The following is a 13,872-nucleotide window of genomic DNA, read 5'->3' as shown; positions in this document are numbered from 1 at the left end:
CTCCTTGGAGGAATTCCTGGGGATGGCTTAGCCAGGGCTGCACCACACCCATGCCAGAATGTGCCAATCCTGCTCTGCCTGCTCCCCATCACTCCTCATCACCTGTGAGCAGGGGCCATGATTTGTGTCCTGGGCAGGTCTTTGGCTACTTCCACTCCTCTTGGCTTAAATTTAGAGGAAAATCTTGATTGTGGATTAATGAAGCTGCTGCAGGGAGTTACAAGACAACTTTCCCAGCAGAGCAGAAGTGTCACTGTCACCCCATGGATGAGCCCCACCACCACTTGCAGCTCTGCAGTGAATGTTTGAACACATGTTCCTTAAGTGTTTCTCAAGTGGGTTGTTCCAGGCAGCTCTGATGGGAAAACAATGGGCTGCAGCTTCCAGCTGGCAGATTATTCCTGTTATTTTTGCCATTTGTGGATGTTTCAAAGCTCTGGTGTGCTGTCAGTACATGCTGAGATCCAGGAGGTCTGTGTGGAGAAGAGGACAGGAAGTTTGAAGTTCTAAATTTATTATTTGTGAGGACTCCTCAGTGTTCTCAAAGTGTTCTGGTGGTGCTTGGCACAGAGTGAAGTTGGGCAGGTTAAAGTGGGAGTTCAAGGGGCTGAGCCTGCAGGGGTGATGGAGCTGCCCCACCTCACCAAGAACTTCCAGGTTTCCATGATTCCTCCTGTAAAACCAGAGCCAAGCAGAAGAGGAGAATTTCAGGAATGTTTAAAACAGTGAGGAAGGATCTTGCAGTTCCTCATGAGCTGTTGCAGCTGTGGGAGGTAGAGAGGGATGGGAACAGTTGAGGTGAGAGCTGATCACAGGGATTTGGATATCCTGAGGTGTGACAGGGAAGAGAGGAGTGAGGGATGGTGTCAGGAATGAAAGGCTCAGCTGCTGCCCCAGGCACTCAGCTCTGGCCAGATGCAGAGGACTTTCACTCAGGAAAGGTCAGAGAGAAGCCACTTCCTGTCAGGTTTTTATGAGTCTCCACAGAATCACTGACACAACTCCTTTGCAATGTGAGACTTAAATATTTGAGCTATTTTTCTACTTTCAGAATCACAGAATTCCAGGATGGTTTGGGTTGGAAGAGACATTAAAACCCATCAGCTGCACCCCCTGTAAGGACAGGGACACCTTCTACTATCCCAGAGTTCTCCAAGCTCTGCCCAATCTGGCCTTGGACACTTCAAGGGATGCCAGGGCCTCACCACTCTCACAGAGAAGAATTTCCTCTGTGTACCCAACTAAAATTGTCCCACTCAGTTTGAGGCTCACTGAAGAAGTAGGGTGCTGTAAAAGCTTTTAGGAGGAAGTACAGCTCATTTGTGACTCTCCATGGCTCTTAGTACATACTTAGGGCTTTTTTTCCCCTCATAATTGATGCATGTGGCATTTCCTCCTGCTGAAATAGGCCAAGAGAAGCAGGCAGCACCGCCGAGCCCGGCTGCTTCATCTGCCTCAGCCTGAGCCGTGCGCGGTGTCCAGTTGGCAGCGAGGATAATCAGCCCAAGGGCAGTGGAAATGCTCATTACAGCACACTTTATTCCTCAGTATTTAATAAGTAATGACTCTGAAAAGCTCGGAGCGGGGTCTGTGCCCGTGCTGTCTCCTGCTGTGTTCCTGTCACTGTGGATAAGTTAAACTGGGTTGAATCGGGTCGATTTTTGGATGAATACCCACCAAGGAATAAGAAGTTGGGGTTGTTGAGTGGGAGATGCTTCTTTTGCTTGACTTGGTTGAAAAAAAAGAAGGAAAGCTTGACACTGCTTTGCATGGCTCATTGTGTGTGTAGAAACTGAATACTCTGATGTCCCTCAACAAAGTGAGTCAGGAAGGCAGAAACTTGCACAGAGAACAGTTTAGAAAGAAGCTCTGACAGCCCAAGTTCCAGGAGCTGTGCCACGGGAGGCTCAGCTGGGGCTGGGGAGCAGTTGGAGTTACACATGATGTTCTTGATAGTGATCAAATAATCCTTACTCACTGTGTGAGCAGGGTAATGGATTGCTGCAGATCCAGCAGCTAACCTTGCAGAGTGGGTTGGGGTGAGGTTTCTCTGGGAAGAAAACGTTCCCATTAGCTCAGTGCTTTGGCAATTTGTATCATCCGGTGAACTCGTCAGGAATTCACAGCTGGTGTAAGAGGATCGTCTGTTCCTGCAGCACCTGGGGCCAGCCGGGCCCTGCACGAGGCTTTGGTGCAGCTGAAGGGGAAGATGCAGCAGGAGGAGGTGGAAGAGGCTCTGTTTTCCTCTGGAATGCTCCCTCTTTATTCTGGGGACAAGGAGAGAACTTGGGTTCTTAATCCTCCTGAATGCTGGGCTGTGTAATCTCTTAGTCACCCTCTCTTTTGTCTTGGAGACCTGATTTTCCTTTCTCCTTATATCCAGGCTGGAATATTTCAGAAACAGTGAAAGAAATGTCAAAAAAAATGGGAGGAATGCAATGCTTTAAAATCTCAGAGATCAAATACTTCTGTCAGTATCTGCTAGAAATTCCTCACAGAGATTTTGGCATATGCCAGTCTGGCACATAACTCCATCACAGCCACCTGCTATCCTGCCTGGAATTGTTTGTAGCTCCTTTGTGTTCTCTGAGCAGCACAAAGCTGTGGCGTGTCTGGTGTCACCACCAAGAAACAGACTCTGCACTCTGCACGTGACAAACTTCCTTTTTTTTCCCATTTAATGACTTTTCCTTGCATGAACACTGCGTTTTTAAGCAGTGCTTTTTCCAGTCTAAGGGGTCCCTGAACACAGAAAAACCTAGGGGTGTATGAATGAGGATGTTTTGTTCCACAGGGAACAGAGGATTCCAGGATTGGCAGCTGAAATGAAAAGAACACCACAACCAAGAATTCTTTCCCAGCTGCTCTTTGGTTTTGCAGTCTCTGCCAGTTTAATAGCAGAATTCTGCTCCGTACACTCTGGCTTGAGGGCTGGCACAGGTCCGACACGTCACCTCATTGTTGGGACTGTAAGTTCCAGGAACACAAACCACTGTGAAGAGAACAGAGTTGGGGTTCCAGCCACTTTCCCCCACCTCATGGGGACTAACAGACATCCCCATGAGCCTTCCCAGAGCTCCCTGACCCTCTGGCTAAATCCCTCCCAACTCCACAACCTGCAGCAGGGTGCTGCAAAAGAACTTGAAAAATCAGCAGACAATTTGCTAGCAGGACTTTCATGAAGGGAATTGTTTCTTATGGGCTCTAGATCCTGAGGATTGTCACTCAGCAGTGACCTGGAAGGAAAAAAACCCACTGCATTGCTTCTACTTTGCATGGAAATGCAGCTACACCTGTGAGTGCACTGACACGCTCCACTGGCTCATTACTTTATATCTACAATGTGAATTGTCTTCCCAAAGGATGAACAGAAATATCCTTGCTTTTGACCCCAATATTTCCCTAATCCTCCCCAGAGCTCTGTGCCCAGCTCTAATCAGCTATATTTAAATCAATGAGCTCTATTTAAATGGATGTGTTTTATATTTACCGCAGCAGCTGGCGCAGTTCTGGTGGGTGTGGTGGCTTTTCCCAAAACCTGGCCTGCAGCTGTCGATGGGAGTCATGGAGAAGCTGTTGTCCACGTACTGAATTGTAGGAACAGCATGAAACTCATTCTTCAAAACATGTTTCAGCTGATGGAAAAACTTCCCAATTCGCTCTGCTGCCTAAAATTCAGAAGGATTGGGAGAATAAAAATGTAGTTGGTTGTTTTTTGTTGATTTAAAAAGATCAGGAGATGTTTTCTAGTCCTGATTTCCACACACCAAATTGTCACCTTTATTGGGAGTGTTTCTTGGCTTCCAAGAGGCTTGGAATCAGAACTAGGATGTGAGCTGATCCCAGAATTTAATATTTAGAAGGCAGAGAGAACAGATCTTAGAAACTGGCTACAGTAGATTTACTTTAAATTGCATTCCATTGACCAAATAATAAATTAAAAATTTCATTAAGTGGACTGGAAGTTCAATATAAATAAAAATGTTTATAATTCTTTACTATTAGAACCAAATACAAAGCAAGTAATGAGTCTGATTTTTAACTGTTTTTTAAAAAGCTATTTATATCAATTTAACTTCTAAACCCATTTTTCTTCCTGAATGGAATTATTTTAAATCCATGAATCATCATTTATAATATTAATCCCACAAAATCTGGGTAAAGATGGATTACTGCCAGTCATATGTGCAGGAGCTAAGGCAGAGGAGGGTGTTGGAGAGGTGGAGGAGACACGAGGTGACTGACACAGAACCTGTCGGACTCTCCTGTTTGTCACATCTTCACAGTCGTAAGGAACCTTCTGACAAATTTCTTCCCATCCTGGTGCAAATGGATTGACTGTGGATGGAGGAAAAAAAGATCCATGAAAAAGGGGAAAAAAAGATAGATTAGGTCCTTGTGGTTTTCAGTTCTTTCCTTTGTTTAGTAAGAGTCAGAGTCCTAAAAGGGCTGAAGTTTTATGTAAAATTAAAAATCTTTGGGTCATGAGAGTTTCTTGACTTTACTTAGGGGGAAATGTCCACAAAATTGTTCCATAACCTGTTGGATGGTCCCTCTTGGTGTGTGGTGAGAACAGATACACGAGTGAATGTGGTCAGAGAATTAAAGAGTAACTTCCTTCCCTCAGTGATAAACCATCTCTCCCTCAAGGCAGCATCAGGGCTGACTTAACTTGTGAGGTTAAACCACCTCAGTATTGCCATGAGGGAGCTCTGAGGCTCTTGCTTTAGCTCTGTGCAGTTTTCTAGAATCAAGCAAAAAATTCAAGGCTGGGCTGGATGAGACTTGGTCCAGAGGAAGGTGCTTGCCTGTGGCAGGGGGAACTGAATGAGCTTTAAGGTCCCTTCCTACTCAAACCGTTCTGATTCTAAAACCAGACTGCCTAAAAATCAAATACAGAAAGCCTAAATATGACAGTGACGTTAGGGCATATTATGGGCTGTGTCCTTCCAACAATCCTCTCTAACCTTGGTAACAACTGCTCTCGCTAGGATTGTAAAAAGTTGAACGCTGAATTTAACATAAAAACTACGTTTTAGCTCCATCTGTGGGCAACAAAAAAAAATACAGGGACTCCAAAAAAAAAAGAAACAAACCCGGAACAACTTTCGAAGGTGCTCTTGACTCTGCTGTTTTTCAGACATTGTTTATAACGCTCTGAAGTTGTTCATAACAAAGGATCCCTCCCAAACTAGCATTGAAATCGATTACCTAGAAAATTAACAAACAGCTCATACTGGAGGCCGTTCTTTGGTGTCCTGATAGAGTGACACTTGTAGGATGACTTTGTGATGTGGCAGGTCAGGTGGGAGATGGTGCTTTGGAGGATTTTGATTAATTTGCTGACGAACAAGCCGTCGGTTTTCTGCCTGCAAAGCGTTGTGCTAAAGCGAACAGACATCTGATAGGCATGGTCTGCTTCCCTGTAGGCTGGGAGGAAATAGTTTGGGTGTGAATCTGGGGTTTAATCACAGATCCAATCCTAGATTATCAGTTCTTTGTATCTGAAATATGGGCTTTTATTCAAAAGTAAATAAATAAATAAAGCACAGTCATTAATTATGCCACAATATGTTAGTCCTTGCCAGAGCTGACTCAATAGTAAGTGACATTTTAGTTTGAAATATACAGGAATTTATGTAGTTACTGGACACTCTGTTCCCAAATAATAAAAAGAAAAAATGAGGTAAATAATAAAATGGCAAAGAACCAGCATGTCTGCAAAGCTGTGTGTCTGAAACAGATTGGTGCCAATTCTGTGCAATTATGGTGTAGGAGTAATTTTATTATTATTTTAAAAGTTAGTGTTTCTCAAGTGGTTTTGGGTTGTTATGTTGTGGGTGGGAAGTGATGTTGGTGAAGAGTGGTTGCAAGAGGTGGAAGGGGCTGGAGAGCAGATCTTGGATAACTCTGAAATTCTTGTAGTTAATTGTATCCCTAAAGGTAGAGATTATTTTATTGCCAGGCATCCTTGGAAGCAGTAATGTTAAACTTTTTTCAAAAAGGGTGCATGTGTGTGTATAAGTAAAAACAATTAAAAAAAAATTATTATTTTATTATGGGATAACATAACTATTTTTGAGTTTTCTTTTGATCAAGGCTTACAATAAACAAGGAGTTCACAAACCCACCAATCTGCAAAGTGTGCTTACTCCTAACTTAACAATCTTACCATAAACCATGAATTTATAGGCCTCAACCATTTCTATTTCTTGCTGCGTTGTGGTTTCGATGACTTTGTGGGAGAGAGTGCAAGTGTAGGCACCAGACATTGACACCCTGAAACCCATCACCATCAGCTTCCCTGTCTCTGTCAGATTCACATATCCTTGCCCTACAACAGAAATATTGGATTAATAGAAATGTCCATTTTCTGATGCATTTAGAACATTTGAAGATAAAATTTTGCTCCTGTGCATAATGATGCTGCTTTGTGTGAAACTGAAATGATCTAAAATTTATGACTTTCAGGATTTACTACAAATTTCTTTTTAGCTCAAGTATTTAGAAATTTTAGAGGGAGAAGAGATATGGGGTTTAATGTCAGAACTTGTGGAAATATCTGGCAAAGGGCCAAGGGGCTATTTGGAACCAATTGGGGTGGGGGGGTATGAAAAGAAACAAGGAAAATATGTGATATTTTTATTCTGAACTAACCTCGTAAATCTGTTCCATCTGGACCAATCCACAAATAGTTGGGATCTATTATTCTTTCTTGAGAAAGAGCCAAATCCATGCAGACCAGGAATGGGCTGTTTGTGAACACCTTGACATACACACTCACTGCAATACAGAATTAGGTAAATTATGTAAAATGCTGATATTGAATGAAGTCACAAAAAATCCCCTCACTGAAAATTGTGTTTAAAGTGTATTTTTCAGTTTTGAATTTGCAAACTGTAATATTAAAGATTAATCTCTGTTTATGCTTAATTAATATCGTGGAACTGTCCACAGTGTGGCTGGTGCTGACTGTTAGAGGGAGACACTCACATCCCACACACAAACTGTGGTGCAGGCCAAAAAAAAAAAAAAAAGCACCAGATTTTTCACTGAAATCCTCATTTAGATGTTAAATATTCACCAGTGCTTCCAGCAGCATTATGGGACAAATGTATTTCCATCCCCCTGCCCCTTTCCCTTGTTCCTGTGCATACAAAGCTCCACATGTACTGATGCTACATAATGATTCCTGGGTTTAAAACCTCAAATTCCAGTAAAAATTAGATATAGATAGAAAAAAGGACAAATTTACCTTCATGCCTGGTGTCACCATAAACTTCATTCTTTCGAATTAAATCAATAGATTGCTCTTCCTTTGGTTCTGCTCTCACTGTAGGGAAAAGTAATTGGAATATTAGAGATCAGTCTGAGTGTATGATTGTTAATCCTTTATTGCACCCTGGGTTTTGCCTCATTTTGTGTATTTTGCCTTACTTTTCCTTTTTTTCTTAGCAACAAGCAGGACTTCATGTTTTTGACCTGACACTTTAATTGTTTCAGTCCCCGTGTTGCAAACCTGTCTGGATGTACCAGGTTCCAGATCAGATGAACTTTCCCCTTTACAAAAAGCCACTAAAATAATTATAAAATCTGACTATAAAGTGAAGGCTCTGTAGTGTGACCCTGAGACAACATAGGATAGGGATCTCTCAGCCCTTTCCTTCTTGGAAAACAGCAATCCAGTGTCAGGCATGAGAAATCTGTGACAAGAATCCCCAGGAGAGGTGAAAATTATGGAAATAGGGAGTTTTTTTCAGGCCATGGACACACTGGGGTGGTCCTGCCTGACTGTTGTGGCCACCTGGGGGACAGTGGGGTGTCACTGGAAGCTATGACAGCCCCTCTTAAGGGACTTTAGCTCCCTGTCCCCTCTTAAGGGGCTTCATCATCCACTCTGAGGGAAGGTTCTACGGGGACATCTGTCCCCACAGTGGAGCACATCAATGGGGTGTCAGTGGAGACACCCTGTCTCCTCTAACGGGGCTTTATCTCCCACTCTGAGGGAAGGTTTTGTGGGGACATTTGTCTCTCACCATGGAGCTGTACCCACCAGTGGGGTGTCAATGGAGCTCACCCTATTCCCTCTAATGGGGTTTCTATCCCTCACTCTGAGGGAAGGTTCTATGGAGACATCTGTCCCCACAGTGGAGCACTGTCCATCAATGGGGTGTCAATGGAGCTCACTCTATTCCCTCTAATGGAGCTTTATCTCCCACTCTGAGGCAAGCTTCTATGGGTACATTTGTCCCTCACCATGGAGCAGTACCCATCAATGGGATGTCAATGGAGCTCACTCTATCCCCTCTAATGGGGCTTCAATCCCCTACTCTTAGGGAAAGTATTCTGGGGACATTTGTCCCTCCCAATGGAGCACTACCCACCAGTGGGGTGTGAATGGAGCATCTCTGTCTCCTCTAACGGGGCTACATCTCCCATTGGGAGGGGAGGATTTTTTGGGGACATTTGTCCCTCAGAGTGGAGCAGTACCCATCAATGGGGTGTCAGTGGAGCCCCACTATCCCCACTATGGGGGCTTCAATCCCTCACTCTGAGGGAAGGTTCTATGGGGACATCTGTCCACACAGTGGAGCACATCGATGGGGTGTCAATGGAGCTCACTCTATCCCCTCTAATGGAACCTCATCTCTCACTCTGAGGGAAAGTCTTTTGGGGACATCTGTCCCCACAGTGGAGCACTGCCCATCAATGGAGTGTCAATGGAGCTCACTTTATCCCCTCTAATGGAGCTTTATCTCCCACTCTGAGGCAAGCTTCTATGGGTACATTTGTCCCTCACTGTGGAGCAGTACCCACCAGTGGGGTGTCAATGGAGCCCCCCTGTCTCCTCTAATAGGGCTTCATCTCCCACTCTGAGGGAAAGTCTTTTGGGGACATTTGCCCCTCACAGTGGAGCTGGACCCACCAGTGGGGTGTCAGTGGAGCCCCTCTATCCTCTCTAACAGGGCTTTATCTCCCATTGGGAGGGGAGGGTTTTTTGGGGACATTTGTCTCTAATAGTGGAGCAGTACCCACGAGTGGGGTGTCAATGGAGCTCACTCTTGGGACTTCAATTCCCCACTCTGAGGGAAAGTCTTCTGGGGACATCTGTCCCCACAGTGGAGCACTATTCACCAGTGGGATGTGAATGGAGCCCCTTTGTCCCCTCTAACAAGGTTGCATCTCCTATTGAGAGGGAAGTGTTTTATGGGGACATTTGTCCCTCACAGTGGATCAGTACCCACCGGTGGAGAGTCAATGGAGCTCGCTCTATCCCCTCTAACAGGGCTTCATCTCCCACTCTGAGGGAAAGTCTTTTAGGGACATTTGTCCCTCACAGTGGAGCAGTACCCAGGAGTGGAGTGTCAATGGAACCCACTGTCCCCTCTGACGCGGCTTCACCTCCCACTCTGAGGGAAGCTTCTATGAGGAACCGCTGACAGACTCCAATCCCCTCTACCACCCTCTGGTTGAACCACCCTCCCACCAACACATCCCTGCATCCACTTCCCACCCCTAACCCCCCTCACCCCATCCTGCCGCCACCACCACGGCCGCCAGCACGGCCAGGAGAGCGCCCGGGGGGCAGCGGGGCCGCCCGCCGCCCCCCGCCATGCTCCCGCCGCCCCTCACAACGGCCGCCGCGGGCGCGAGGGGGCGCTAACGGCCCCCGCTCCCCCCGCCTCCATCCCCGCGCGCGGCCGCCGCTTCCCGCCCTTTTTCCTCCCCTCAGGGCTGAGGGCGGGAAGGGTGAGGCGTCCCCGCCGGGGTCCCTCGCTCCTTCTCCGCTCCCCTCGCCCACACTCGATATTTTTTACACTGTTTTTAAAACATTCTGCTTCCTCGCCAGCACTCCGCTGAGTTTTTAAAAGTGTTTTGTTGTGGGGTGGGTTTTTTTGTTGTTGTTGTTTTCTCGCTTTCAGGCCCCTGAGGCGCTTGGCAGCGAAGGACGGCCCCGGCCTCCCCCTCCGCGCCCGTTGTCGCACTTCAGCCCCACATCGCTCCTCCACAGTGAGCAGTGAGCTGTGTTTTTGACTCTAAAGTGGTTTTTCCGGCTGTGGGACGAGGAGAGGGAAGTATAAGGGGATAAGTGGGGGAAGAGGCTCCATCGTGGCTGTGTCTGTCAGTGCTGAACCTGCCCTGGGCTATGGAAGGTTTCCCTGCTCATGGTGGGGGTGGAAGGAGGGGAACTGCTCGGGTTTTAAGGTCCCTTACAACCCAAACCATTCTGTGTTTCTGCCACTTGCTGTGAGAAAGACTGAAAGTAATAGCTGGGCACATCCTGTGGCTTTTCCTCCTGAGGGGCTGCGAGTGCTGGGTGTTCTCCAGCTGCAAGTTTCTAGAGAAAGTCATTTCAGGACACATTTTTTTTTTCCACTTAAAAGCAAAAAACATCCCTTTCAGTACCTAAAAGGGCTCCATGAGAGCTGGAAAGAGATTTTATACAAGGGTTTGGAGTGATGGAACAAGGGGAATGGACATTCAAATTGTCTATTGGGAAGAAATTCTCTGTGAGGGTGGTGAGGCCCTGGAATGGATTTACCAGGGATGTTGTCCCTGGAAGTGTCCAAGGCCAGGTTGGATGGGGCTTGGAGCAACCTGGGGTAGTGGGAGGTGTAGAACAGGATGGTTTTCAAAGCCCTTTCCAGCCCAAACCCCTCTGGGATTCCACGATTCTGCCACTTGCTGTGACTGAAATTAAACTCTAGAGTGCTGGCTCTAAAATGAAGCCAAATGCCACAGTATCACTGCAAGGGATAACTTCCAAATCAGTTACATGCTTTGGAAAACTTGTTATGTCTTTGAAGCTTTTAAATATGTAACTATTTTGTTTCTAGAGCAGGTGATACAAAACAACTCAAGAAGCCGCCGACGGGAAAGGAGGGTCCTTGCATTTCACCACAAAGCGCGCTCCGAGACACTCAAGACCAGAACCGTGGCCAAGCCACTGGATATTAGCAAAATAGTATTTATCCTACCTACCTAGATCATATTTATCACTCCAGACCATGCTAGTGTCCAAAAATGATGTCAAAGTATTTGCATAACAAATATGGAACCAACCAACATAGGAATAAGAGTTATTTTTACAGACAGCTGTGAAAGTTGTAATGCTTCTATGTAAAAAGAGCACTTCAGTAATGAGTTTCCTTTAATAAAGAAAAGAAAAAATTGGTAAAAATACAAAAATAAAAGTGAGAAAAAGGAGGTATCAAGTTATTGACGGAAAATAATTTTTTACTTTCTACTCAAGCATTCTCCTTCCTTAGACCAGCACATTAACTCAAGTGGCCATTTAAGGTCTAAGAACTGTGTCAGAGTTCTCATTTTTAATGTCCTTGAGCTGCTGAGGAGGTCAGAACCGGGACCACCTCAGACAATCCTGCGTTCCCATGTGCTGAATGTTTTCAGTTTTACTCAAAGTGAACATTTCATGCTGACACCGTGCAGGCAAAATGTTTCAGTTTGTAACGTGTCTGCTATAAACGAGTCATATTTCAGCCTGAGCAGCCTCAGTTCCTAAGGATGTTTATAGCTCGTTTCAGGTCCTGCACAGCCCATCAGTCCCCAGGTTGCTAATTATTATGAAATAGTATCTGTAGTACAAAGCTTTGGCTGCAGTTTTGGTTCTTTATAAACTCATAGTCAGTGTCTTTAGCCAAATGGTTCATTTATTTTCAATGCTGTGATATTTCTGAGTCCCAGGCTGGTAAATTGTCATTATAGATTTGTGAGATTGGGGGGGTGAGTGGGGGAATGGGTTGTTTTTAAGAACAGGAAGTGTTGTGGGTAAGATTTATTAGAACAAAATGTGAATTCAGGTATTTATATTGGTATTTAAAACCTGGATTACGGGGGGTTATTTATTTTTTTTTTTAGTTGTTGCTTTTTATTTTTTGGTATGGGATTTTTTGGTTGGTTGGTGCTGAGTTTGGTTTTTGTTTTTTTGGGTTTTTTTGTTTTTTGGGGGGTTTTTTGGGTTTGGTTTTTTTTTGTTTGTTTGTTTTTTGTTAACAGAGAATCATAGGAAATAATACAAGAGGACAAAAATCTGCAGTTGTAAACTTGATCATGGAGTGAGTAGATATTAAAAAGGTGAATATTTTATCCTAGGAAATATGTAGAGAGATTTCCAGGAGCGCAGTCAGGTGAAGGACCTGTTGCAGGGCTCTGGAGAGGCTGCAGACCAAAATTCTGTCTCTGATCTTTCAGGTGAGTGATCCAAAGGTAGGATCACACAAAGGAGGGTCACAATTAGCACAGGAGTACTTTTATAGGCTGGGAAAACCTAAAATAAAAACAGAGTGAAGATACAATTTTTTCCCTGAAGGGAGAAACAATTGTATGAGGGAATGAGAGAGAACAGAGATTTAAATCAGAGAACCAATCTGGCAGTGAGAGAAAATGGCCATGGATAATCCTGGGATGGAAACCAGAGGTTTCTGCTTGCTGCACAGCAATCCCAGGGCTTCCTTGAAATTCATAGAACCAGGAAAACTGCCTAATTATGAAATTATTCTGGAAGGGGGTTACAGAGATTGTCTGGAATAGCCAAGAATTTCTTGATTATCCCACATACTTTTTTTTGTTAACATTTTATTTCTAGACTCTTTTCCCAAGCCATGGAAAAGCAACAGTGTAAGAAGGAGCCTTTGGCACCACACAGGAAGTGAGTAGGAGAATCGTGTTTCCATGTTGTTATCCTGCTCCTGATCTATGGTAATTCGACTTGCTGCCTTTGGGTTTAGATCCAAGTGATGAGCTCAGATCCTAAGTTCACTTCTCACTCCATTAACTGGTTTTGGGCCTGAAGGGACCTCTAAATGTCACCTGCTGCTACCCCCTGCCCCAGCAGGGACATCTCTCAAAGCCCTGTTCAGGCCCGGTGTGGAATGAGCCTCTTTTTGGAGTCTGTACTAGAACACTTTGAAATTCATACCTGTTTTATTTTATTGAAGAACTCTGTACTTTGATTTTCTGCTAAACAGCAACACCGTCTTCTCAAGAAAAACATCTCAACCTAAGTTCTGTTTACTATTCTCTCAGCCATTCAACTTTAACACACAGTCCGAGGTGTGCCCATTCTGGGCTCCCCCAATTCCCCAAAAACAGGAGCTGTGCCCTCAGCCCCTCATCTGCACCTCCCGAAGGGGTGCGAGTCACTGGCGAGCGGCACCAACAGCGGCTCCAAGGCCGGCGAGTCGGGAACCGGGACCGGGAGGGCTCCTCTCCTCTCCTCTCCTCTCCTCTCCTCTCCTCTCCTCTCCTCTCCTCTCCTCTCCTCTCCTCTCCTCTCCTCTCCTCTCCTCTCCTCTCCTCTCCTCTCCTCTCCTCTCCTCTCCTCTCCTCTCCTCTCCTCTCCTCTCCTCTCCTCTCCTCTCCTCTCCTCTCCTCTCCTCTCCTCTCCTCTCCTCTCCTCTCCTCTCCTCTCCTCTCCTCTCCTCTCCTCTCCTCTCCTCTCCTCTCCTCTCCTCTCCTCTCCTCTCCTCTCCTCTCCTCTCCTCTCCTCTCCTCTCCTCTCCTCTCCTCTCCTCTCCTCTCCTCTCCTCTCCTCTCCTCTCCTCTCCTCTCCTCTCCTCTCCTCTCCTCTCCTCTCCTCTCCTCTCCTCTCGCCACCCGGCGCCGCTCTCCGCCCGCCGAGCTCCGAGCCGGATGTCACGGTGACGGGCGGGAGGCGAGGTCGGTGCGCTCCGCTGGCACAGCCGAGCCCGGGCGGGCAGGTGGAGCTGAGACCCGCGAACCGAGCATGGAAGGTGAGAAAAGACCCCGCTCTTCCCCAGGACCCTCTGCCCCGCCGGGGCCCGCAGCGGCTCCATCGCCCGGGGGTTTTCAGCCGCTTCTTCAGCGCTTGCTGCAAACAGATCGCAGACT

At 46.0% G+C, this 13,872-nt stretch overlaps 2 protein-coding genes across 5 annotated transcripts in view; one reads left to right on the top strand and one right to left on the bottom strand.

Annotated features, from left to right (window-relative positions):
* Positions 1 to 2,891: 2,891 nt before the first annotated feature.
* Positions 2,892 to 9,615, bottom strand: ZPBP2 (zona pellucida binding protein 2). Its single transcript, XM_033079273.1, has 8 exons — positions 9,531 to 9,615; positions 7,256 to 7,333; positions 6,658 to 6,783; positions 6,173 to 6,334; positions 5,212 to 5,430; positions 4,253 to 4,338; positions 3,491 to 3,668; positions 2,892 to 2,992 (listed from the first exon to the last, which is right to left on the bottom strand). Exons 1-8 carry the CDS (start codon positions 9,613 to 9,615, stop codon positions 2,892 to 2,894), a joined length of 1,035 nt encoding a protein of 344 aa, XP_032935164.1.
* A 4,051-nt stretch (positions 9,616 to 13,666) lies between these two features.
* IKZF3 (IKAROS family zinc finger 3) overlaps positions 13,667 to 13,872 on the top strand; it is a 34,057-nt gene continuing 33,851 nt past the window's right edge. For all 4 annotated transcript variants that reach the window (XM_033079262.1, XM_033079261.1, XM_033079260.1 and 1 more), the window contains exon 1: positions 13,667 to 13,754. In XM_033079262.1, the coding sequence (XP_032935153.1) occupies positions 13,748 to 13,754 (7 nt within the window). In that variant the 5' untranslated portion in view covers positions 13,667 to 13,747. The remainder of the gene's footprint in view (positions 13,755 to 13,872) is intronic.

Source organism: Catharus ustulatus, chromosome 23, assembly GCF_009819885.2.
Source record: "Catharus ustulatus isolate bCatUst1 chromosome 23, bCatUst1.pri.v2, whole genome shotgun sequence".
In the NCBI taxonomy this organism is placed as follows: domain Eukaryota; kingdom Metazoa; phylum Chordata; class Aves; order Passeriformes; family Turdidae; genus Catharus; species Catharus ustulatus.
The sequence above is the reverse complement of the archived record's forward strand: the minus strand, read 5'-3'. Positions and strand labels throughout refer to the sequence as shown.